The 27,394-nt window shown below is 40.6% G+C and overlaps 1 protein-coding gene across 1 annotated transcript; it reads right to left on the bottom strand.

The window, feature by feature from the left end:
- Positions 1-85: 85 nt before the first annotated feature.
- On the bottom strand, positions 86-26,447 carry LOC119785505 (ATP-binding cassette sub-family G member 4-like). The gene is made up of 15 exons (XM_038288218.1): positions 26,372-26,447; positions 18,507-18,763; positions 15,014-15,131; positions 14,460-14,592; positions 14,282-14,332; positions 11,459-11,604; positions 8,934-9,057; positions 8,659-8,773; positions 8,424-8,566; positions 6,847-6,945; positions 5,696-5,864; positions 5,507-5,607; positions 2,989-3,147; positions 2,785-2,903; positions 86-1,006 (listed from the first exon to the last, which is right to left on the bottom strand). Exons 2-15 carry the CDS (start codon positions 18,748-18,750, stop codon positions 781-783), a joined length of 1,947 nt encoding a protein of 648 aa, XP_038144146.1. The 5' UTR covers positions 18,751-18,763; positions 26,372-26,447; the 3' UTR covers positions 86-780.
- Between the last annotated feature and the right edge of the window lie 947 nt (positions 26,448-27,394).

Genomic DNA, 27,394 nt, shown 5'->3' with positions numbered 1-27,394 from the left:
TTTAGATCACCGTCAATTATGGCGCCTGTTACAATTAATTTTGTATAGGCGCACTTAAATAAAAACAAAACAAAACGGGAACTTGTTTTTTTTTTTTTTTATTAAAGATCCTTAAGTCAAATTTGCCTTTAAAAGTTCAGCCTTCTTCTGAATTTTCTTAAGTTCCGTCGGAGAAATGAGGCATATCTGTGCCATCACTGCCCTTTGATCTGCATAAAGTTTATAAACTTGCCATGCCTTTTTTTATAACCTTTTTTTAATGTTTAAGCACCATTTTTCAAAGGAAATGTAGCCATGTAGATGGTAATTCAACAATATACAAGCACATTTACGAAATAGATTAGAATAAAGAAAAAAAGATGGTGCAATAATGGTGCAATAATTCCTCAACCGCGACAGCCCTACTTCTAAGTGTGTTCAGATGTTGGTAGGCATCTTCATGATGAGGATGTTTTCACTTTGTGTGAATATTTACACCTTATTTTACTTTAAGAAAACATCTCTGTCCTATTTAAGAACATTTGCCAGACGGCGATGCATGTGAAGATGACTCAGTCTGGATGCCATGTGCTTTTGTGGATCCAACAGTTTCCATGAGGTAAAGCTGGTGATTTATTTGATGACCTCTAAGCACCTTGACCGCAGTTATTGTTTGACTGGAGACCAGAATTTGTGTTCTGTTCATTAAGCAGCAATCAGAGAACATGAAGTAATCAAACTCCGATATGACATCCCATAATCTGTGCACAAGAAGACGTCCAATGAAAAAGACAGGATATGCTATCGCTCAGACTTGACCTTATAGCGCAGTACGAGGTAAGTCGTCAGTCGAAGGATGATGAAGAAGATACCCAAGACAATGAAATCAATGTAGAGCTTTGCGTCTTCCACATCTAATAACTGCAGGACCTCCTCAGGCTGTTGGAATTTACACACCTTCCCAGGACACTGCAGCTCTGAGCGGTTCATCCCATAGATAGAGAGCAGCACACCTTCAAAGCTGTACCTGTTGAAGGGATATAGACAGTAAGAAGTTGACAATAAAGCTTCTGGTCTCATAGAGGGAAGAGCTTTTTGTGAATGTGGTCAACAAAAAAGTACACAATATACTGAAAATGGGAAAAATTGGATTTTCAAAAATCGAGTGAAGCTTTGCTACCAGATTCCAAAAAAGTTTAAAAAAAACAATCCACTGGACGTTGTTTCTCTTCCATCCAGGAAGATTTTTCAATTCAAAATGTCAGAAATAGCGTTTAGTTCCAGGTTTTACACTGTAGCCCAACAAAGCCTGGTTTTAGTTTAGAAAACATGCAAATTGGATCAGACGAACGGGTCCACCCCTTTGGAATGGGGGTCGTTTGGCTTCTTTGTTAGCCTGCAATGCCCCATACCTGTCTATGTCTCTGAAAGGGGGGTTGTTAAAGGGAATTGTTGGCCTTACTGAACAGGCGGGAGCTTCTGTCTTCTGTCCCAGCCAGCAATTCCCCATAACTTTTATGGACATAATTTTAGGTGCAGCCAAGTTGTTGAGGGGATCTGTTTTGATGGCCTTAGGATTGCGTCTGTTATTCGAAGATGATGTGGTTCTATTGGCTTCATCAGGTCGTGATCTACAGCTCTCACTGGAGCGGTTCGCAGTCGAGTGTGAAGCGGCCGGGATGAGGATCATTGCCTCCAAATCCGAGACCATGGTGTTGAGCCCGAGAAGGGTAGAGTGCCTTCTCCAGGTTGGGGAGGATGTACTGCCCCTAGTGGAGGAGTTTAAGTATCTTGGGGTCTTGTTCACGAATGAGGCGAAGATGGAGCAGGAGATCGATAGGCTGATTGGTGCGGCGTCTGCTGTGAAGCGTGTCCTGTACCGGTCTGTGGTGGTGAAGAGAGAGCTGAGCCAAAAAGCAAAGCTCTCGTTTTACCGGTCGATTTACATTCCTACCCTCATCTCTAGTGTGTCTGAGCTCTCCCTTCGAAATAGGGTGAGGAGCTCAGTCATTAGGGGGGGACTCAGAGTAGAGCCGCTGCTCCTCCACATCGAGAGGAGCCAATTGAGGTGGCTTGGGCATCTGGTTAGGATGCCTCCTGGACGTCCCGCTGGTGAGGTGTTCCAGGCACGTCCCACTGCGAGGAGGCCCAGGGGGAGACCCAGGACACACTGGAGGGACTATGTTTCTCTGCTGGCCTGGGAGCGCCTTGGGATTCCCCCGGAGGAGCTGGACCAAGTGGCTGAGGAGAGGGATGTCTGGGCCTCCCTACTGAAGCTGCTACCCCCATAACCCGACCCCAGATAAGATGGATGAAATCTTTTCATTTTTTTTTTGTGTGTGCCACTAAGCCTCCATCTGAAGAGACTGAAGCACACCTGACTGTCAAACAGTAATAATCTTTATACATCCCCATCCTCTAATATGCATGTTCTGATGATCAGCATATTTTCTGCATACATTTATTTTTAGCCTGTCCTTTTGAGAATTTTACAGACGCAAACCTAATTTGCATCCTGTCAAAATGTGATTTTATAAGCTTTGAAATGTGCACAAGTAAATTAGATGTGACCTTTAGATAAGTAAGAATTTTTAAACTAAAAATCAATTCTATATTAGTTCACTTATTTTTCTATGAGTGATTAAATAATTGACAGGTAATTAAAAACATCAGTATTTTAACATAGAATAACAAGACACACATAAAATATATATATAGCATATAAATACTTGGAGGTTAGCACCTTGTCTGATAATCTGAAAACTGTGGTTCAGATGACCATGATGCTACTTAAGATTCACACACCTGACGTACGACACATAGGAGCTCCATTGCAGATAATTAGGGATGGTGTCGAAGTTCACAAAGAAACCAGAGAAAAGCAGAACTGGGATTGCTGTGACCGGTCCAATGAATGTAGCTACCTGTAGATCCATGCAGAGGACAAAACATGTCAAATGGGCACCGCGAGGGGTCCTACATTTCACTGAGGATAGAGATTCATCTCACCTGAAGAGATGTGGAAGCAGCACCAACCAGCAGGCCTAAAGACTGGGCCACTAGGGCAGTACAGATGGACAGGGCTATGAAGAGCAGGTAGCGGGTGGCCTCTGGAGGCTGCTCTGTCATCCAGTACACAATGCTGCAGTACATGATGGGGCAGATTACCTGCGACGATGGTAAAAAGGACATCATTGTTCTTAATCTCATTTTTAGTTAGGGATCTGAGACAGAGGCCTTTCTTGCAAGAAATAAGGTTCTGATTTATTTAGCATCCTCAGATGGAGAGATGAGTCCTCAGACTCAGAGTCCTCAGACTCAGAGTCCTCAGACTCAGAGTCCTCAGACTCAGAGTCCTCAGACTCTGACTGAGTAAATCTTAGTACATGCATTTATACCTTTCAAATATCCCAATACACACACACTCCTCTAAGGGAACAAACCCACCCCCTGCATAAAGAACGTTCTCACAGGAAAACACAGCAAGATTTAAAGGTGTTGTGGAGGATTAATGTAAAAGACCCGCCCTCTCCACTTAAAAAAAAAATGCATGTACAAGAGCGTGCACGAGCCCATTTCTCCTCGTGCACACACTGTTTAAAATCTGCTATTCTCATAGTAGTTGGGTTCCAGTTTGTGGGGTTAGCTTGTTTTCCTTTTCAGTTCCACCGTTTGTCCACCAGATGGTGCCATCTGGTTACTCTGTCCTGGAGGGCTTGCCTACACGTTTCAACTACCCACACCTGCAATCAACCATCATCACTTCAGAAGAGTATATGAGCAGCTGAATGTCATCACCTTTACGCCAGAGCGTTTCTCGTGAATCTTCAGCAGGAAACCTTTCAGACCCTTTGGGATTTTTTAAGTCCTTCCAGCCCTGGAAGAAATCCTCTCGAGACGCCGAGAGTTCCACAACTCCTCCCCTCTGAGCTCAGACCACATCATAGTCTCCAGTTGACAGTCTGCTCCGCTGCTCCTCTGTGCTACCATAAACTAACCTGTCCGCCCTCCAACGTCTCGTCCTCCATCAACCAGCCAAAGCCGCCACAACTGGAATCACATACAATCCCCAAACTCTGGCAGCTAGATCAAGTAAGAGCAGAGCCTCAGTCTTCTGCATTTTCCCCACCAACTCATCATTTCTCTCTCTCTTTATGTGCAGTCACACCAGGATCATTGGTCCCACCAAGCTGTTAACCTGGTTCCTGTTTTTTTTTGCTTGTCTTAAAATAAACATTCAAACTTTTACAATCTCTCTGTGAGTGTTTCTACATGTGGGCAAAAAATATTAGACCCATTATGACAAAGGTTCATAGAAGCTAATTGTGTCCACATACAGCGGGGACTATATAGTGAACTTTGTAGTGAACTCAGTTAACTGACCGTTCAGACAGATGATCACTGCTTTTTGCTCCGTTGGCCACGTAACTCCTCCTCCACCGCGCGGTGCCTGCGCCATCTTTGTTATTACTAGCGAGTAGAGCTCTCGGCGCAAAGCATTCTGGGATACATCTGACTCTTCGGAGGCCTTTATTTTATTCTCATTCACTTCGTAGACAATTTTTCTCCTACGAGCTGCCGCCATTTTCAAAGAACCGTGGTGAGAAAGGTGAGCTTCAATAACTGTCTGAAACCGTAGCTCTCCACAAATATACGCCTGAAAGAAAAAGATAGCTAACGGGACGAGCAAGTAGGAGGGCCTTACATAAACATATCACCAAAGATGGCAAAAGTACTCACTTTCCGTACTTGAGTAAAAGTACCGATACTTGTGTTAAAAAATACTCTGGTAAAAGTGGAAGTACTGATTAAACTTCTTTACTCAAGTAAAACTAACAAAGTACAGGCTTGTAAATTTACTTAAAGTATAAAAGTAAAAGTAGAAACCACTTTTTTCATGCCGTTGCCTACATTTTAAATGGATGTCTGCCAATAGGACTAGATCTCCATTGTGTTCATTTTCAATCATCTCGTCGTCCATGCTACTATGCTAACGCCACCGCCACCAAGCTGCAATGATTTGCCGCCAATGAATACCGCCGAATCTGTCGATTCATCTTGTAGTGGTGCGTCAAATGCAACGTAGATTCCCATCCAATTAGATTGAATTTGGTATTGATGAGGTGAAAAATAATAACGGTAACTCCATTGAAATGATTCAAAACTAAAGTAACGAGCCAATTTTTTTAAAATGTAAGGAGTAGAAGTAAAAAGTCGCCATAAAAATAAGTAGTAAAGTAAAGTAAAAATATCAGAAAAATCTACTCGAGTACAGTAACGAAGTATTTGTACTTCGTTTCTTCCCATCTCTGCATATCACCAGAATGATTGACAGATAGGAGGACCACTGATTGAGATGATCCACCTGTAAATAAAAGATCGTCCACTATACCTTTGAGACAATTTCAGGAGCAGAAAACCAATGCCCGCAACCAACACTAGAGGTCATTATTGAGCTTCACTTTGTGTTAACGGTAAACTTGTTTGACAGTTAAACGGTTTAGCCTTATCAAAGCTGCTAGATTACCTGGAAGGGAATATCAGCCATGGTTTTCGCCAGGTAGTAAGCCTTAAGGCTGTACCAGTAGTTCAGATGTTCCCGCAGAAAAACGGACATCTCCAGAGGAACTGTTGGGTGAATGATTGGAGCTTTACACACAGGCAACTACAACAACTTATATGGACTGCTGTGAAACAGCCTCATAGTAATACTCACAGGTCAGCACGGTCGGCATGAGAGCTCCAAACATGAGGAACAGCATAGAGAAGAAGAGGAATCCAGTGTTGTTAAACACTTTGCTGGCATCGTTGCCAATGTTCAAATAGAGCAAACCTATTATCATGCCGATGGTGATGTGGGAGATCAGTCTAAGGTGGGTCAAAACCTGAAACAAGAGCAACGGCAGAAAACTTGCAGTTTCAGTATCATATCACATGGAGTAACTGCCTCACTGCTTTAGATAAAGGTCTGAACACACCGCCTCTGAACGACTTTTAAATCTCTGATCCGATTTTTTTCCATGTCACACTGACTGCGTATAGAGAGGCTCCGACTAGGTGGGGGGAGCAGATCTGCATAGATGTTTTACACTTCTCATCTCTGTGCTATACAAGAAGTAAAACAATTTCCCACATTTGACTTGGACAGATTATGATGAATTATAAAAAACAAAAAAAACCCACCAGAGGTGCATTATGTAAAGCAAAGCTCTACATAACGAGTCTGTGCAGCTTCTAGAACCAGAACAGATAGAGAATGTTCATCTATTAAAAACATAATGAGATCTTCGCTAAATAAAAGAAAATGGCAGCAATAAACTCTGTGGGACGGTTTCCATGGTGACTGAGGCAGAGAGGTGATCCTCAGAGAGATCTGGGAAGTTTTTCTTTCTTTTTTCCACAAAGAGGTGAGAGAGATACGCTGCGCTGACCTGCTCTGTCTGCTCCTCCTTATTCTGGTTTCTGTGAGGCTCAAAGAGGATCACTACTTTATCCGTTTCCTGTCCTCCTATCATGGGGAAAGTTTCTATTTTAATGTTTCATTCATTGTTTTTGCTCCAGTCTGTCCTGCTGACTATAAACACGATGTGCGACTCCAGACTGACTCTTTCCCTGTCAGATTAACAGATTTTATTTTGGATTTTCACCCAAAGCGGATGTGTTTTACTTTGTAACTGCGTCTCTCTTCCTGTCAGACCCATGAAATTGCTGCTGAATTGCTGCGTAGTCCGAATAAAATAGACCTGGGCTCTATTGGTCGGAGCTACGCTGCCCTCTGCAGGAAATAACACCACGACTTCTTAGGCACGATTCGGTGTGTTCTGGCCTTTAGGCAATTGAATCTGATGGCACAATACGGTCACCTACCTGATCTCGACATATAGTTATCAAGGTTCTCTTAAAGAGGATGCAGAACTGTGTGAGCGTGCTTGTGGCAAAAGTATGGCTCTCTATGTGTCCAGTATTCTGGAAAAGACAGAAGATCACTTTATTATCAACATAAATTCAACACGGATGACTTTCATGACATTAATCAGTTACAGGTCAGATTGACTGTAAATATTCAACACCACATTTACAGATAACTAAGACATAAAAATCAGCAACATCAGGAATTATTCTAAGTACTTAAGGTTTTATAACTTTAGAATTAAGGGCAGATTATACTTCTGTAACCGCACACATCAAATGTCGCTTGGGTCTGGTTGCAAACCAGTTTTGCTGGTATCTTTCTGCACCGTCGTTCTGGAATTTCTAGGGATGCACAGCAGTTTCCTGCCAAAGCGCAAGGGGAAGCCCATTGGAGAACTCACGAGAACTCTGGCTGCGCTGGCGGGAGTGATTATTTTCTAAAAAAACAATGTCTGCAAGATATCACGGTCATGGAGATGGATCTAGAGTTGCTAGACATCGAAGAGGAACAGGTTCTGTTAATGGACTTTGCAAAAATGCTGGTTAACCTTTCGTCATAGTTGTCCATTGTTCCTCGGTTTTTAAATATGGCGCCCCCCTGACACCGAATCGAGAAGGACGACCACACAGACAGCCGTTAAGGCATACCAAGGACCAATCACAGCTGCTTTTTCTCTGCGCACTTCTGCTTGAGGTCTGCGCGAATTTGCGACCTTCTGAGACGTAGTCATGATTTTTTTGAGGTGCGCAATGACGGTTGCAGAACCTTTGCACGGGGGGGGCGTGGTCTCGCACAGAGAAAGATTGAGGGTGCAGAAGTATAAATTGGCCTTCAGACACAACATTTAAAAAAAATGAATTTGGAGTTCTTCTATTTATGTTACAGTGGATAAAGGTGGTAAAAGCTGTGTCAGAATTCAAATACCTAGGCATCCTAATAGACCCTGAGCTAACTTTTAAATCCCAGATAAATAGTCAAATTCAATATATATATATATATATATATATATATATATATATATATATATATATATATATATATATATATATATATATATATATATATATATATATATCAATTTATCTATATATATATATATATATAGATAAATATATATATATATATATATATATATATATATATATACTGTAATTGACTATTCAGCAATCTCAAATCTTAAAAATAGTGTAATTATTTTATTTCATTTTTTACCAAAAATGACTCTTAATGTCTTGAAGAGTTATAGCTGTTTTTTTTTTTTTTGTTTTTTTTGTATTTTTCACTTTAAAATTCTTACTGTTGTATTTTTAGGTAGACATTTTAAAGATCTGCCCATGGACAACAGATGAAAAATAGCCTTTGCAGGAAGGCTTATTAATGTACACTTTCCCTGTCAAATAAATAAATAAATCTAAATTCTTCCTGGTTGAAACCCAGGAAAATGTTTCTTTCAGTGATACCTGTTATCTTCGGCCCATTGACCATTAAATATATGTGATGCTACTAAGCATGGACATCATCTCCTACCTACCATGGAGCTGTTTGCTGCAACAATCAGCGTCCCATTGGTTTCACAGAGGTTCTTCTTATGTTCAAGGGCCCACATTCCACCCTGAACAGCCTCAAAGAGTACAGGGTTCAGGTCCCCGTACTCTCCTGACGCCACCTCAATGACTTGATCAGAAGAGACGGTGAAAGAAATAAAGTTAAGAAGTCAACTTAAAAAAAAAGGGTAAAACTTAGATTTGGTAGAAATGTGAACCCACTGAAGTCAGCAGGGTTGTGATAGGTCGGACAGTTGAGACCTAAAATCTTCATGTAGGGGATGAGGTATGGCACCGATCCTTTATAGATGCACTGACCCTGGCTGAGGATGTAGAGCTGGGGAAGAAAGAGAGTTTAATGCTAAGAAGTGAAAAAGACAATTTATCTTGGAAAGCTGATGAGATACGAGTTTTATAAGCATTGCTGTTCTGACAGGCATCTAGAAGGGAAGAGGGCAATGTGACCTGTGAGCATCACAGAGTGAACAGATACGCACCTTGTCAAACATTTCAAACAGTTTGGCACTCGGCTGGTGAATGGTGCAGATAATAGTACGTCCTCCCAGTGCAAGAGATCGCATTAGGGACACCACTTGGTAGCAGGACACACTGTCTAAACCACTGAAATAAGAGAAAGCAAATCTATGAGCAGCTCAGGTTGATTCAACACTTTAATGAACTCAAGGAAATATGACAACAGGACAACAAATATAAAATTAATTTCCTTAAGTATAAATAGTCTGAAATTGTCACTACTTACACAGGACAATAAAGTACAAAAGTTTACTTCAAAAGATAGTAAACTTTTGCACTTTATTCAAAAGTTTACCACATGCATTTACTCGGGTAAATTTGCATTCCCCGTGGTTTATTATCTTCTTGCTTTGGACCCTTAAGAGACCCGGTACTTTGTGGGCTTTTGAGGGGTGGGGTTGTGTACAGCGCTTCATTCCAGCAGCAGTAACCAGTGAAGTTGCACTGCAAAAACAATCTAGAAATAAGTAAAAAATTAAGTGTATTTACCCTTAAATTGAGTAGGTAAATAAGAGCATTTTCCAATGGAATGAGGATTATTACTCTTAAAGTAAGATAATTGAATAATATGCACTTGAAATTAGACAAAGCCATTGTTTTTCCTTATTTTAAATGTAAATTGTCTTGTTCTGTTGGCAAAATGTCTCACTTAGCTCCTAAATTTAAGGACAAATGCATTTAATTTAAAAATAATTGATATGTTAAAAATGACTGGAATAAAGACTGTTATTACTTAACCTGAGAAACAAACCGCCATCGGATATGGCTCGGATATAAAGAGGTTCTGTAACAACAGAACCTCTTTGGACAACTGATATCCTCTTCCCTGCTGACTCCATCCTGGAGAGAAATATCAGCTGTGCTGCTGCCATCAACACCTTTGTTTCTAGATGTTGGAGCTTGGCCTGTTTTCCAGTGTAGTCCTGTTTCTCTGACTGTGACTAACTGGATGTGCTCTCTTCATCCTCTGACATGGGAGCTGGCTCGGAGCTCGTCTGCCTGGCTGTGTGTTTCCTGGACGGGGCCGCCTGTGGAGCTGGTTGACAGTTGCCTTTTGTATCTATGCTTCTTTTTCTATGTCTGCTTCTGTCTCCTTGAACCCCAGTGGGCCTCAGCAGATGGCCGCTCACACTGAGCCTGGTTCTGCTGGAGGTTTCTTCCTGTTCAAAGGGTTTTTGTTCCTCTCCACTGTCGCTACAAGCATGCTTAGTGTGAGGGATTGCTGAAGAGTCAATGAGTCGATGCAATCAGCTGGTTTTCCTTAGATAGAAAACTTTGAATCAATCTGACTGGATGATCTGGTGAACTGGAAAGTGACCTGAGATGACAGGATGTGAATTGGAGCTATAGAAATAAACTGCATGGAATTTAATTGCTGTAACTGCTGATTGGGCATTTTCTTTTGAACTATCCGACTTTTTGTCTGCCTTCAACACTGCCCCCCTGTTATATCTATATATGTATATGTACCTTATCTGCTCCAACAACATTAACTCCAAGTCTGTCTTTTCTATAATGCACAAGATTTCTGACCCCCCTGATTCGCTGCCTTCTCACATGTATTCAAGTCAGACTAGTAATTCTTTAATAATCTTTTTTAATAAAAAAAAAATCAGCTCCATTCACCAGCAACTACATACGACTGCCTTGCCTCTCCCTTCCCCTATGCCCCTCCCACACAACCAGTCATCCTCCTGCTTCCTACTGCCCACTTCTTCTGAAATTTCTGACCTCATTCTTAAATCCAAGTCCTCTACCTGTTCTCTTGACCCCCTCTCCACAGTCTCACCTCCCTCCTCCCCTTCATTACTTCCATTATTCATTCTCTCTCTTCTCTGGTATTGTCCCCTAACTTTTCAAAACTGTATCTGTTGTCTGTTGGATTTTGGGGATGTCTTCATTGTCTAATCAACTCCCTAGAGATTTAATACTACGTTCACACTGCATGCACTCTGGGCAACAGAAGCAACGGTATACATGCAAAGTATATGGTTGAGGCGCATCTAAAGGTCCTGCTTCTGGAGAAGCAGGAGCAGCGCCTCCTGAGCTTCTGAGCATCTGAGGCACGTGATGAACTCACCAAACAGCAGCTGCTGGAGTTTGAAAAATTGAACTTTTAATGGTCAACGCACCACATCATCCAATCAGAGAAGCTGATCTGGGAGCTGGCAGGGAGTCAGACGCAGCATTGCTGATGCAGAGCGCTATGATCACTCCTCTGAAACAGTTTATTAACGCCTAAATTAACTTCAAATGTAGAAACCTGCCAGTAAAACACGTTTGCCTTACTATCCTGGTGCTTGCAGTTTCGATTATGTATATGGAAAACGCTAACATCTATTTCCAGCTGTCACCAACAGTAGGGAAAAACCTACCTAATACTATAAGTAAACAATACATTTTTAGACCAACTAGTCTGCCTGAATGCAAAGCCTCTGCCATGTAAACGTTGTTCTGTACGGTAAGACATTGGTGTTCCTTTCTCTACCTGGTGGGCTCATCGAAGAACATGACTGGGGGGTTGTTGACCAGTTCTAAGGCAATGGCCAGACGTTTGCACTGACCACCAGAGAGGGCGCTGGTACGAGTGTGGGCACAGTCCAGGAGCCCCAAGGCCGTCAGTATCTCATTCACCTGCAATGGTAACATGGAGGAAAAGAAAAGCAAAAACAGAGGAAGAAGCAAAACATTAAAGATGACGGAGAAAAATATGGAAACAGCAGCAGAAGGATCTACTGCAATGCTGAGGCTTTAGGATTTTTCTCTCACTCGTTTGTTCATTTATTGTCTTCTTTGTTTCTTTTTTCTTTCTTCCTTTCACATTGCATGCTGGGAGTTGGTGGTAGACTGTGTGGTGAGCGGACTGAGAGATTGAGTTTTTCAACTTAGCTTTTTCTATCTAGAAAAGGGAATTTTGAACCTGTAATGCATTGGTGGGATCGTGGTAAAACTAAAATCAAAGAATTCTGTCAACAGCACACTGTCAATGTTTCATCTGATGTAACCTAATCTATAACAGATCTGGAGACTGAAATGGTGGATTTGCAGGTTTTTGTATAATCCACAGGAGATCAAGGTTGTTTTGAAAACCTGAAGTCCAAAAAAGCTGCTTTAGCTGACTTGCTGGGCTCAAAGAAAGGAGAAAGCAATTTCTTGCATGGTTTAAAATCAGCTGCCGGGGTTCTTTTGACTTTTGATGGTGACATAAGGCGAAGAGCTGCAGATTTTTATGCCGAACTGTATAGCAAGGATGAAGAGCGGTTTGAAAATTTCTGCAGTGGACTGTTCCATTATTTAATATGTTTGAAATATTTTCCTAAAATGTGGAATTGTGTGGTCTATAGTGGCTTTTATTTTTTAGAACTAAAACAAATGCTAATAAGTGGAAATTGTTAAATGTTTTTGGTAAGTCAGGCAAACTGTTCCATTTACATTAGCAGAAGAATAATTTTCAGGGCTCCAGTCTGTTTGTTTGTTTTTGTGTTTGTCTCCCTTCCACCAGCAGGAGGCGCCTGGTTCTGGTCCGCCTCCTCACACACCTGCTGATGGTTACCTCGTTAATGGAGTGCTCTTAAGCTGCTGACTGCCACTACCTCATCGCCAGAGTGTTTGCCAGTTTTGGGTACTCTAGCCAAGCTGAGTTTTTGCTGAGTTAGACTGGGTTCTTGTCTATGTAACCCACTTCAAGGTATGTACACGTCACAGACTAGGTTCGTAGGAGCTGAGAGAGTGCAATAACTAAACACACAGGTGGTTGTAGTAATTGTAGATTTTAGTTGCCAAAAAGAACACGGCAACATATAATACAACACACAATAATAACAACGTAACCTATGGGCCCTTTAACTAAGAAAGTAAAGTGTCTCTTAGAGAGTCTGATTTTCCTTTGTTCCTTCTTGAGAGCGGTTGCTCTTAGTTCAGTCAATGTCAGTTATAAAAGTCTGGGGGAAATAGTCAAAAGTCAAGGAGGGGGGTCCAAGTGCACTTTTCGAGGTAGACTCAAGGTGGTGTCAGTCAGGGTGACTGGCACGATCATACCATGGACAGATTGGTGGTCCGCCGTATGGTGGTGTAGAAACTCTGGATTCAAGCTGGGAGGCTCGCCATCAATGGGTCATAGAATCAGCCTTCCTGATGGGATGGTGTTGTGTTTACCCACTAACTTCGCTCCCTCTGTGCTCATCCACACTCTTTTCCTCTTTTTTTTTTTTTATCACACGTGAGTGAAAGTGCAGGGCTCCGTGAGTCAATTAACAAGGTTAAGCTAGATGCGCTTTTCTAAGCATCGCACTTCCGGTATTATCAAAATAAACTTCCGGTTTTCAAAATAAAACCCAGTATCAATAAAAGTATGTAGAAAACAACAAAAATAGTACTTTAACTCTAACTGGTGGGTTACATCTACATGAGTTTTAACTCTCGGCAGGAAGTAATCATGCAAACTGGACCTTTTCGAACCTCCTCGAACTGAGCCTCAAACTGATCCAGTCTCATTGAGAGGAAGTTGAGTTTACTCTCTGAGCAAGGGAATCATCTCCACTACGACCCGTTCAAGTACAGCAGGAAATCTGAGTGGCAATCAGTGTCTCCGTTCACCTACACCGTCCGAGTTCTGGGTAAACCCTGTTCCGCCCTCCACCGAATCAGACTAACTCTGGAAAACAACACACAGATTGGAGTCAAAGATTCTTCAACTTCTCTGGAAATGTGAGTCAACAACCAGATCCTCTCCTTCAAATCCACAATTGAAATTTCCCACTGAGCCTGAACTAATCATTTTGTCTTCCCCTCACCTTCCAGTTCCGGGTGAGCAGAGTTCAGAGCAACACTGCACCGTGCTTAATCTCTTCAACTAAACCTGTTAAACCTTTCCCCTGTGTCTCTGAATTGGTCTCTCTGCATGTGGGTCCGAGCTTTAGATAAAGTCATGACAATAATGTTACAGAGAAAAAAGGTTTATTTGGATGGTTAAGAATAGAATAGGAGTTTTTTTTCATAGAGGAATTATCTGTCAGTTTTCTTTCTCAGTGCTGCTTTAACAATATTGTCTGCTCTGTGGCTGATAGACCGCTAATATTTAACTCTGTGTTCACATTATATGAAATCGATGTCATGAATTGTTTACTTTAAAATAAATTAGTGTCTAAAATCAGTCTTTCTTTTTTTTTCTGTCTTTTACCGTTTGCTATCTGTAAACACCACATGATATACTGCTGAACCTCTTCAATATGGGTTTTTAAATACAAGGGGGATTATCGTTACTGCCGATTTACCTTATTTAGATCATATTTATGCCAATACTTTTACTCACCAGCTCTTTTTTAACTTCCAAAGTTTCATCAAGCTTTAAGTTGGCTGAAACCTGCAGAAAATAGGGAAAATATAACTGTTATCTTACATCTTAAAACAGCCTGAGCTGAGAGAGGCGGCTCTTTAGGTGCTGTGGACATCAGCGCCTGGTGTTCTGCAGATCTTCTATCACAGCTCACCATCATGGCCTCCCTGGGAGTGAGATGTGGCAGCAGTATGTCCTCCTGCATGATGTAGCAGGACATTTTCCTGAAAGTCCTCAGGTCCCTGGGTTTCCCATTTACCAGGATCTGACCCTTCATCCCCGTTTCCCTGAGCACCATAAATGACATCACCCATTAGAAACGCGATGCACAAACTGAACATAAAATATGCTACAAAACATGAGGTCGCTTACACAGAACTGCACGCCCTCCTCTGACAGGACCAAGACGATGCTAGAAAAAAACCAAACTGGCACCATGTTACTGCTTTCCTCTTATATGCCATAGTAAACATGGCGTATAAGAGGTTCATCCTAAACATCCTGAGGGTGGAGGAGCATCTACAGGACATGAACGATAGCAAGAGAATATGTTTTTTTGGTAGCAACTTCAGGAATGCCCTTCCACTAAGGACATTTTTTTCCAAGTTGCTGTGATCCAATTAGATTGTGATAGTTTGTAGAGAACTTGGCATAGTATTAATCCTGTTTGAGGGGTCTTTTCTGCAACTTAAACATTTCTCCTCCTACCTGTATCCAGCCAAAATGTTCATTAACGTGGATTTCCCGGCTCCAGAAGGCCCCATGATTCCTATCAGCTCTCTACTGCAGAACTTTCCAGAGAGGGACTTTAACAAAGCTTTAAAACCTGGAGAAATCAGAGCAAGCCATTAAGACAAAAAAAACTAGCAAAGCCACCTGAATATAGAGACAATAATAAAGGAGAGCAAAGACGTTTTTGGGTCTTAATTGTTCAATTCTATTCTATTTAGTTTATTTCTATAGCGCCAATTCACAACACATCATCTCAGGTCACTTTCCAGTTCACCAGATCATCCAGTCAGATTGATTCAAAGTTTTTTATCTAAGGAAAACCAGCTGATTGCATCGACTCATTGACTCTTCAGCAATCCCTCACACTAAGCATGCTTGTAGCGACAGTGGAGAGGAAAAACTCCCTTTGAACAGGAAGAAACCTCCAGCAGAACCAGGCTCAGTGTGAGCGGCCATCTGCTGAGGCCCACTGGGGTTCAAGGAGACAGAAGCAGACATAGAAAAAGAAGCATAGATACAAAAGGCAACTGTCAACCAGCTCCACAGGCGGCCCCGTCCAGGAAACACACAGCCAGGCAGACGAGCTCCGAGCCAGCTCCCATGTCAGAGGATGAAGAGAGCACATCCAGTTAGTCACAGTCAGAGAAACAGGACTACACTGGAAAACAGGCCAAGCTCCAACATCTAGAAACAAAGGTGTTGATGGCAGCAGCACAGCTGATATTTCTCTCCAGGATGGAGTCACAGCCAAACAGGAACAGACCAGATGAAGCTACTATGAGAAAAAGCAGAGAGAGCAGAACGTTAGAGATTGAACTAACAGATTCTGCAGAGTGGGAGAATAGAGATAGAATGAAGCAGAATGATGAAAAAGGGGTCCCTATGTCCTCCAGCAGTCTAAGCCTATAGCAGCAGAACTATAGAGATAGATCAGGATTATTATCATTGTTCAAATAAAAGTTTGGCTAAAGAATGTTGTTTTAAATGTTAACTGATGCAAACTGCTTACAGATGCTTGGCAGATATAACTCAAAAGTAAAATATAGATACTAAGTAGCAAAAAGTTCAATTGGTATATAATCACATTTTTATACGGACCACAGAAAATAGATTGTTTAATCAGGTTAGTTTAATACTACACAGGTTTCAAAGCTTGACTTTTATTTCATTTAGATTTTTATTTTAAAAATGTTTGTGACTGAATTTAGTATCTGTTAATCTCTATTCTTGAATTTGATTCATTTTTAGGATAAAACCTCCTGACTGGTACATCTAAAAACAATATCAATGAAACTGATGTTTTAAGATGTTTTTTTTTTTAACATTTTCAGTTTTACATTAAAAGAACATAATTTATTGAACATTTGGGTAACGTTTTCTTTTACATTACGTCAATAACCATGTAATAACATGGTAATAACATAGCAAGTTACACTATAGTAATTAGTAGTTGGGTAATTACACCAGGATTAAGGTATATAATTTCAAAATAATAACCTGCATGTAATTATTTTATTACCATATGTGACTATGTAACATTTGAGACTTTTGCTGGGTAATTGTCAGGGCTCCTGTCTGTGTGTTTGTGTTTCTGTGTTTGTCTCCCTTCCTCCACCAGGAGGCGCCTGGTTCTGGTCCGCCTCCTCACACACCTGCTGATGGTTTCCTCGTTAACGGAGTGTTCTTAAGCTGCTGACTGCCACTACCTCGACGCTAGAGTGTTTGCCAGTTTTGGGTACTCTAGCCAAGCTGAGTTTTGCTGAGTCAAACTGAGTTCTTGTCAACATAATATTTAACATTGTTTGTCTTTGCCTCTCGGCAGGAAGTCTGCAAACTGGATTTTTCGGACCTTCTCTCCCTGGAAGGATCAGCTGAGCTTCAAACAGGAGGTTTGGATCCACTTTCCCCAAGAGATCGTTTGAGCTTCACACTGAGAAAGGGATTCATCTCCATTACGACCCGTTCAAGTACCGCAGGAAATCTAAGTGGCAGTCAGTTTCTCCGTTCACCTACAAACAACTGCTTTCTTGGTAAAACCTGTTCCGCCCTCCACCGAATCAGACAAACACTGGAACTACAGCATACAGACTGGAGTCAAAGATTCAACAACTTCTCTGGAAACGTGAGTCAGCAACCAAATTCTCTTTTCCAAGTTCACAAAATCTATTTTCCCACTGAGCCTGAACTAATCGCTGTGCCTTCCCCTCACTTTTCAGCATTATCTCTTCAATAAAACCTGTTAAACCTTTTCCCTTGGTCTCCCTGTTTGGTCTTCTGCATTTGGCTCTGAACTTTAGTAAAATCATGACAGTAATTACCATTAGGTTACCTCATAACAGTCTCCACCTACCAATGGCTTACAAAGTTAATTGGAACTTATGACCTGGTAAATAAACCATTATAAAACTGAACTCACGTGTAAATAAGAGTTAAGTGAAGAAGACTGGTTTTCTGTTATATGACAAGTAAAAAACTGCATTTTACCAGATAATAACACATTAATTTATTGCTGTCTGCGACATGAATATGAGTTGCCAAGTAATAACGGATTGAAATCAAAGAAGTCTGACTTTACCTTGCCTGCCTAAAATTTTAAACACAACACTTACCAAAATTTTCATTAAAGTTTTTCTTGTTACCTTGTAATATAGTGTAACTTACCATGTTATTACCAAATTATTACATAGTTATTGGTGTACAGTAAGAGAACGCGTTACCAACATTTGTTTCATATTCTTTAGTCCTGAAATAGTGCAATCACTGTTTAATTCTTTGCAAATTATATTTTATTTTTGTTAAATAAATCAGAGAAGCTGATCTGGGAGCTGGCAGGTAAACAGACAGTAGAAAGGTCAGTGTTTTTTGGCCCTAGAGAGGTCAATATTTTTGCACTGGAGAGGTCAGTATTTTGGCCCTAGAGAGGTCAGTATTTTGGCATTAGAGAGGTCAGTATTTTGGCATTAGAGAGGTCAGTATTTTGGCCCTAGAGAGGTCAGTATTTTGGCATTAGAGAGGTCAGTATTTTGGCATTAGAGAGGTCAGTATTTTGGCCCTAGAGAGGTCAGTATTTTGGCATTAGAGAAGTCAGTTTTTCGGCCCTAGAGAGGTCAGTATTTTGGAACTAGAGAAGTCAGTTTTTAGGCCCTAGAGAGGTCAGTATTTTGGCATTAGAGAGGTTAGTGTTTTGGCCCTAGAGAGGTCAGTATTTTGGCATTAGAGAGGTCAGTATTTTGGCCCTAGAGAGGTCAGTATTTTGGCATTAGAGAGGTCAGTATTTTGGCATCAGAGAGGTCAGTGTTTTGGCATTAGAGAGGTCAGTATTTTGGCCCTAGAGAGGTCAGTATTTTGGCCCTAGAGAGGTCAGTATTTTGGCCCTAGAGAGGTCAGTGTTTTGGCACTGGAGAGGTCAGGTTGTGAAAATACTTAGCTGTGAGAAAATACATGCTACTGAGTGTTTTGGAGGGACTACCTGTTCTCCTCCAACATGGTCCCTCCTGGATGGTGTAGGAAACGTCAATGAACTCAATGTCCACAGCCGTGCGTTTGGGTAGGTGGGAGAAATGATGCCCATCCGTGATCTGGTTGTCCACCTTGTTCAGAACAGCCAACATTGATGACTCCTGCTGCAGCTGAGTCTGACTCCCTCCATTACACACTGCAGTCTCCTCCATGGGGATGCTCACATTATCGGGCTCCAGCGCCTTGTTTTCCATATCAGCTCCTTGGCTGTGGAAGAAGTGGGAAGTTTAAAACACAAATAGCTACAGATTGATTTGGGACTGGCCCTGCAGGTTTAAATGTTTTACAGTTTTTCTTAATTCTTTACACTAATAAAGTTGTAGTTGAGGCACAATGAAGGATGGTTTATATATCAGTCTGCGCTGTGGTGCAGTTTGTAGCATTGTTGCCTTGCAGCAAGAAGGTCTTGGATTTGTAGTTTTTCGGATTCTTTCTGCATGGAGTTTTCATGTTCTCCCTGTGTATACCTGGGTTCTCTCCAGGTGCTCCGTTGTAGTTACCAGATCTGCTTGGGCCCTTTGCTTGCCAGTGACGTTATGCTATATGACTAGCTGAACGTTGCCACATGATGTAAAACATGTGGTTGCCCAGACAACGATAATAACAATGCAGCGTAAGTGTGGCGAGTCGGGAGCATCTGTAGCGTTAGTGTATCTAATGTCATCAGCATTAACAGTAAAACAGGAAGAAAGTTAAAGAAAGAATGATGTCTTGCCCAAGGATACAACAACGGAAAAGGATGGAGCGAGGTATTCACTCCATCACCCACCGGTTACAGGACAATCCCCTAAATCCTCAGCCTCTACACTGCAAAATCTCATCTCATCATGTTTTCTTTAAAGGATCTGCTTACTTCTCCACTTCCTTATCTGCTCTCAAATTTCTGTGGTTGACCGTGGATTTGGAAAAAAGTATTCAACTATTTGCTGCAGTTAAATAAATGGAGATCGATGGATTTCACTCAGTCGGCACTTTATTTTATCTTTGCAAAGAGAAACAGTTCATCATACAGCCCTCATTGCACGGTAATCAGCCCTGTTCTGCCTGAGCAGCGTTCGTTCCTCCTTACTTACGATTATGGAAAGTAGTCAGAGTCAAAACAAATTACAAACACTTTGGTTAAACAGTAAGATGTTGTTAATAAACCTTGAACAAGAATCTGGCTTGTTTGGGGAAGAATGTACGTCTGGTCTACAGACACCCTCACGCAGGGAAATTGTTTGGCCTTGTAGGTGAAACAGGCTGAGTGAAAACTTTCATAGTGAGTAAAAAGGATAAATTAATATATAAAATAAGAAAAACTACATTTTCAGACCACAACCAACATTGTATCACCATTTTTAAATTCTAACTGAGTCACATCTGTTCTTAAGAGGGAAAACCAAAAATCATGCATGGATACTGAGTTTACTTTGAAAGGTCTTTAAGTTGCGATTGAAATAAAAAATGAAACTCAAATCAATTTCAAACTTTTTCCCATCCACAAAAATATAAACAATTATTTTAAATCTATTTTTTTTATTTTAAAACAATAATGACTGGCTCTGGTTTCTACCGGATAAGACAAAAGAGAAACTCAACAAAATTATTTCCATAGATTAGCAAAATTAAATGGTGACAAATAAGCAAAGAAAAAAAATTAATTAGAAATGAATTAAAATGTAGAAATGTCTTTATTGTGTTTCCAAATCTGACATCAAATTGTATACAACTATTTTTATAGATGATTTCAGAAATAGCGTTTAATGGCTTTATGTTGGGCTGCTGGATAAAACCTGGAACTAAACGCTATTTCTGACGTTTTAATTGAAAAAGGTTCCTGGATGGAAAAGAAACGTCTTTAAACTTGGAAACTAAGTCCAGTGGATTGTTTTTTTTTACTTTTTTGGAAAGACTATGATCATGATGCTAGAAAAGTACTAAGCTTGAGATTCTCATTATGAGAAATATCTAACCTCCACTGCGTGTGTGATCATTCAAATGTGGAAATGTTTAATCTACATTCTTCTGTAAAATAAAAATGGTTCCCAAGTCTTTGGTGGTACAGTAAGTCGTTCTGTTTGAGACAGAAGTCTGATTTAATAACTCATGGGGTTCTTAATCCTCCAGGAGATTAAAATCAACTTTTTTTTTTTTTTTACCATTAATCGACTTGAAGGGTGGGGTGGGGGGTCGTGGGGTATGGGGGGCTGCAGGGGCTGCAAGCTTGGGAAAAAACCCAGGTTTACCACCATGCTCCATGCCAAGCTGACTTATGGGAAATTAACGTTCTTCTGCTTGATCTCCACACCAGTTTGCTCTATAGCAGGAATCTACCCACAGCCAGAGAGGGGAGCCCAGATCTGATGAGTTTGAGGCAGAAAAGACCGACATGTTACATATGCCTGCATGTCACGAGTTGACTTGGATCAGACTGTACTGTTCTACACGAAGAGAAAAATCCATAAAGGGGAGAGAGGGAACGAAGAACCCAGTGACCTGACATCCCTCTGCTGTTAAGCTTCAATACCTTTTAGAAATACGGTTTCGACTGATGATGCAAAAAGTCTTGCTTTCTACTTGGTTTGACTGATATGAGCTACAGGGTTAACTAACGTTTAATTTGCAAATCCATTAATCTGACACTTTTTTTTTTTTGATTAATAATCGGATAGCAAAAAGTTCCTTAAATAATTTTTAAAAAAAATTAAACCAAGTGAAACTATAACTTCTCCACTCGAGGACTTCTGGATAGAGTAGATTGACAGACAAAAACTTTTTTTTTTTACTTAAATGCAAAATATTTATATATAATTTCACAATCTTGGTATAATTCCTGCTCTAAGTGGGTCGCTATGTCAGATTAAGGCATATTTTACAGTCTCTATATTCCAGTTAACAAATAATCGATTAATCATTATTAATTGTTTCATCCCTACTACAGAATTCCATCAACTCCAGTCTTATTTGGTCTCTTAGAGCTTCACATTAAATGGATTTATAAAATTACTTTAGTTAGTTTTGATGTTATATAAAAGAGTCCATTAAGGGGGTGATAACTTTTCAGCCTTCCAGGATTTTATTTTGACAGAAAACAGACTGATGGAGTAAAGCAACAGATGTCGTGCTGAGAATCTGGAACATTCATGTTCTCTGGCAGCATTAATTCTCCCACACACCTGAGCAGTTACTCTCTGTTCTGCTTTACAAACAAAACTATTTCTAACAATCTGTTAGAAAAATGTCAGCCTGACATTGAGATAAATCAAATGTTTTCTTTAAAAAATGAATTGCTTTCAGGAGAAACTCCTGACTTTGCGAAGTAAGCAGGACTGTTGCTGATTCCATGGAGGAAATTTCTGCTGCTTTTCCTACAATATTTAAAACTTAAATTTGGTTCCTGTTTATTCTGGAAGTGATGGTCAGTGGTTAGAGCAGCGCACCTGTGCTCTGAGAAGGTTGAAAGTACAGGGTTTGATTCCCACAGCCTCCACTCTGGGTCCCTGAGCAAGACCCTTAACCCCACACTGCCCCCTGGGCGCCGCACAATGGCAGCCCACTGTTCCCTAAGGGGAGGGGTTACATGCAGAGAGGGAATTTCGTTGCTTTGAACTTGACGATGTAATGACGATAAAGTTGAATTCTATTCTGATAATCTGTTTGCCGTTCTCCGTTAGGCTCTATTCAAATGGAGCCTTGGTGGAAGTTCAGCTGAATAAACTGATTATTGGCCTTCATCCGCCTACGACAGCCAATCAGCTTTGAACCAAGCCTCAACGAAATCCAATCAGCATCCAAAGTTCATCTTAAAAGGCCTCCGATCCACAACTTGGCTGCTACCTACGGTGCAGGCGGTGGATGCGCTGTCTGACTTTATTCAGATTTAACCCCCCCTCCAGCCCCTCCTCCACCATCGTAGCTAAAGATTCATCAGAGCGTCATTCCTCCTGGACTCTTACTGCGGTCCGCGTCTCATCTCAACCGGTCCAGCAGAAGACCGCCATGTTGAGCCTGGTATTGCCAGAGGTTTCTTCCCAATGGGGAGTTTTTCCTCTCCACTGTCGCTTCATGCTTGCTCAACATGGACAGGTTCTCTCAACCTGTGTTATCCAGCTGGACTTCCATCTTCCAGGTCCCTGAGTGAAGCTCTAGTATCAGCTCACGCAGTCCACTGGATCTCCCCATAAAGCTCAGCAGACCGTCTCTCCAACCAGCAGTCTACAGACTGACCAACTCCATCTATCTCCACTCCACCAGCAGTTTCAGGCCTGGGGGGGGGGGAAACTGGTGGTGGAGTGGAGATAGATGGAGTTGGTCAGTCTGTAGACTGACCAACTCCATCTATCTCCACTCCACCAGCAGTTTCAGGCCTGGGGGGGGGGGAAACTGGGCTGTTCTTTACTCCTGTTCATGCATATAAAACGCTATGTTTCCTGCCGAGGTCTGAGCGCCAAAGACTATTTGCATCATTAAATTTCTTCTACTTGTCTTTTCTCTCCATGTGAGTTTTTCAGATTTTTGCATTAACTTTTTTTTTTCTGTTTTTCTTTAAACAAACATTCCTTGACAGCCTCACAGGTTGTTGATGACAGCGCAAAAGACAGGAAAAAAACAACCAAAAACCCTTTGGGCCCAGAAAGCTTAGTAACAGGCTATTCATGACTGAAATAATAAATAGTAAATAAATAAGTGACCATTTAAGATGTTACAGCGTACTGTCGGCATGTTGCTATGGTCGCCGCCTTTTTACATAAACATCAGATCTTAGTTGTAGTTGAGCAGTTAAAGCCTCCATTCCTCCCTCAGCTTCTGTTTCTGCAGGTGGCTGTGGATTCATCCATTTTCCCAGCAGTCATAAACAGTATCTATATGCTTTAGGTCTATAGCATTCATGCCTTCAGGAGTTTGATCGAATAGACACTGACTTGAGGTAAAGAGTGTAATAAATCCCAGAACTCCTTCCAAAAAGGAAGCATCGCTGGGCGGTCCTAAAATATGTTTAAGCGTCCCCAACCATTCCTCATCCTCTCCAACTATATTCTGCAGCTGGATTATCTACAAATGTAGAAACAATGGAAGGCGTCCTAAAGAAGCTCGTCTTCATCTTCCAATCAAAGTCCCTCCACATGTTTCTATGGAAACCTTTATGACATCATTGGTCTCCCATTCCCCATCCTCCATTGCAATATTTACCTTCAGTTCCCAGTCCTTTTTGATATAAAAAGTATTGTCTGGTATATCTAATAACAGATTTCTGTATATATGGGAAACGTGTTTTTTATTTGGTAGTTGTTGTTTACATTACCTTTTGATTTTTTATTTAAACCATTTTTTGGTTGTCATCCTCTGTTAAGCTAGCAGTGCTGTTTTTTTGAGTTGATGTGCTTCTCTGTACCGGTTCTGTTTCAGCCTTTGTCTTCTGATATTTCAGGTGTTTGTTATTGTTGATAATCTTTCAATTCTTTGAGGCTTTTTAAAAACTTGTTGAATTTAATAAATAGATCTAATATTTAGCATGAAATGAATGCAAGGATTAGACCCATAAATATTCGTACTTCAGCCTATTTCCTTTAATGGGACAAAAAAAAAAAACTTTTTAAGCGTGTGCTTGAAAAAATAAAATCATTATTTAGATTAGCCAGGAACATGCATGTGTTTTTATTTTATTTATTTTTTGAATATTTACTGACTTCCATTTACTTTATCAGAAAAAGATTGAATAAAATAAAATCAATAACTAATTATTATTGGTAATATCATGTCGGCCTTACAGCAGGTCCCTTTGTTTTCATAACTCCTGAAAGTATCTCTCTGTTCCTCTGTTCTACCCCCCAAAAATAAATAAAAACACAACAAAAATAGACATGGAAGTGTATTAAATCTAAATAAAAACCAAATAACGCCTGCAGAGATGTGTGCACAGGGGAAACTCTGACATCCGGCAGCAGGTACCTGATCCAGAAACCTTTCCTCTACAGGATCCGGCAGCATGGCACAGACTGTTCTTGCAAAGCGAACAGAAGGATATTAACATCAGAGCCGAGAAAGTCGCTTAACACTGCTGGTCTCTCATGACTTTGTAGGAATGTGAGCTAATTCACTGAATGGACTTAAAACCAAATGTTTTTAGCTTTGGATTCAGAGTCTGAACCAATAGATCTCCCCAGATGCTGTAATTTTCTGCCATATTATAACTTATAATTTCTTTCATTTCATAGTTTCTATGTCTATCACCTCTAATGTTGCAGAGGAGTGGGGTATTCAGCAACAGGTGCGGGATGCACCAGGTCATTGCAGGGCAATGAACCAACAACCATGTTCACATCTAAGGACAATCTGATGAGAACAGATAAACTGTGAAGGTTTTTCTGGATTAAAGGGAGGAATCATCTTCTGGCTAAAAGGCGGCGGCACCAACTTAAGATTTCTGTTAACAATTTAATGCTAAATTCTGATTAAAACCGAAAACAAACAGGAGAAGTGCAGAGTATCTGGGATGAGAAGCTTCTCTGTGGAGCAGAGGAATGAAATCTCTGCTCTATTAAAGGTAGCAGCTCTAGTCTGGATTAGGGAGGGATGCTTTGACTCCCTAATCTGGGGTGAGCAGGTTTAAGCGGAGGTTTAACCCTCAAAGGCCTGCAGAGGGCTGAGCAGAAAGGAGCTACTTACTGTCACTTTGAGACACTGTCTGAAGAAAAGCGCCAAACTGTAGCGCTACACTTGTTGCACTGGATTTCTTTCTAGGAAAGGCTGCGCAACAAGTGTTTCAGCAGAGAGAAAGAAAGAAAGTTAGGTTTTAAATAAAGACTAACATTAATATCAGTATTAATGGGTCAAAACTTCCACATTATTTAGGGAGTAAACGCCTGATTCATTGAATCTTTATTAAACCAAACTGGGTAGCCGATCTGAATAAGAATTACTTTGTAAATCCCCTGTGGGAAATTATTTTTTTGCAGTGCAACTGTTCGCAAAAGAGGGAAACATTTAATTGTTAGTACAATAGAGCAAAATAATATATAACACAGAATAAAATAAGTAAAATTACCACCCTTCCCTTATAAACAGTGTAAAATAAGATATAGGAATAAACTAAGATAAGGCTCTTATGTATATATAATCAACAGTATTTACAATTTACAATGCTGCTCGGTACCTAAATGACTATTATTGCACATAGTGAAGCTATGACATACGTAAATAATAAGTAATGAAGTTAAATGACTGTCAGAGAGATAAATGATCTCCACTCAAATGTTGTTTCATAAGAGAAAAATAAAGCAACTCTGTTGAAAATCAAGTATTCAGGGAATTTATTGATATATAACTAATATAAAACCAATGAGAAATGGATTATATTCATCCCTGCTATGATTAAATGAAGGAGCGATGGGCGAGGAAGACCACAGGCAGCGTCTGGGATGGATCTATGTTTAATCACAAACTGCCTCATCCCACTTCCACAGATGTCCAGGTTCAATGAAAACTCAGGGAAAAGCTGATGTTAAGGGTTCGTTTTAAAGCGTTTCTGTCTGCGATGCAGTTTCTGGTCTAATAAATGAATCTATTTGTTCATCTGCCTTTGAATTTAGGGGAAAACTGCAGACATTGTAAGCTTAAACAGAATAAGTATTCATTTCACCTCTGTAAGAAAAAAACATTTAAATGAAGCAAAATTTGGAGCTTCAAGATAAAATACTATCAAATGAACCCTGAAGTTACTCTTATTGCTAACTTTGTTACTCCTGTTATTAGTTAGTGTGACTTAAATTAGTTTTTTATTTCTTGTTCAGCAGCAGATGAAAGGCAGAGAAAGCAGCAGAGTAAGGAGCTCACGTGAAATGTTTTTCAGTGGAAGTGTAGCCGTCCTCCCTTCCAGAGTCTCTCAGGATGCTGCTGTCCTGCCGGCTGCTGCGCCTCAGTCTGAGCTGCCTGCAGTCCAGCCGTCTGCATCTACAGCTTCTCAGGGAGGGCGGATCAACGTGGGAGGAGGAAGGAGGGCTGCAGCCAGGCTGGATGGAGATAGTCCAGAATTAAAGCCTCACTGTGCAGGAATATTAGTGGAGTCTAGTGGTGGACAAAGTACTTCACTAAAAGTAGTGATACTCATAGTCAAATCTTACTCAACTACAAATAAAAGATATTCAGTCAACCATCTACTCAAGTTAAAGTATTGAAATGCGTGCGGAGCCTAAATTCAGTTTAAGTTAAGATAAAATAAATATTAATATGATCCAAGGATAAACTGGGCCAGGAGTCCTTTCTATGGGAACAAGTCTACGATTTTATCACTAAACTAATGGCAAATAGTCACATACACAGAAAATTAAAGAGAGGCAGAGGCAGAGATAGGGATCTATTCATCCTCATTTAAGCTCGATGATGACTATGGAGAGAGAGAGAATGTTAACCTAAGAATCTACAACTATATGCTTCATATAGCAATTTTAGAAAGAAGCAACGAAGATAATCTAGTTATGAAATCTATTTTCTATTTTTGGATCAGCTGAATCTGCAGTTTCACTTTCAAATAGTAAATAATATTTCAGTTTATAAAAGGTTAAAATTCTATTCAATTCAATTCAGTTTATTTCTATAGCTCCAATTCCCATCATGTCATCTCAGGTCACTTTCCAGTTCACCAGATCATCCAGTCAGATTGATTCAAAGTTTTCTATCTAAGGAAAACCAGCTGATTGCATCGACTCATTGACTCTTCAGCAATCCCTCACACTAAGCATGCTTGTAGCAACAGTGGAGAGGAAAAACTCCCTTTGAACAGGAAGAAACCTCCAGCAGAACCAGGCTCAGTGTGAGCGGCCATCTGCTGAGGCCCACTGGGGTTCAAGGAGACAGAAG

This window comes from Cyprinodon tularosa, unplaced genomic scaffold (assembly GCF_016077235.1).
Source record: "Cyprinodon tularosa strain WSP-4 unplaced genomic scaffold, ASM1607723v1 ctg1068, whole genome shotgun sequence".
Lineage (NCBI taxonomy): Eukaryota > Metazoa > Chordata > Actinopteri > Cyprinodontiformes > Cyprinodontidae > Cyprinodon > Cyprinodon tularosa.
The sequence above is the reverse complement of the archived record's forward strand: the minus strand, read 5'-3'. Positions and strand labels throughout refer to the sequence as shown.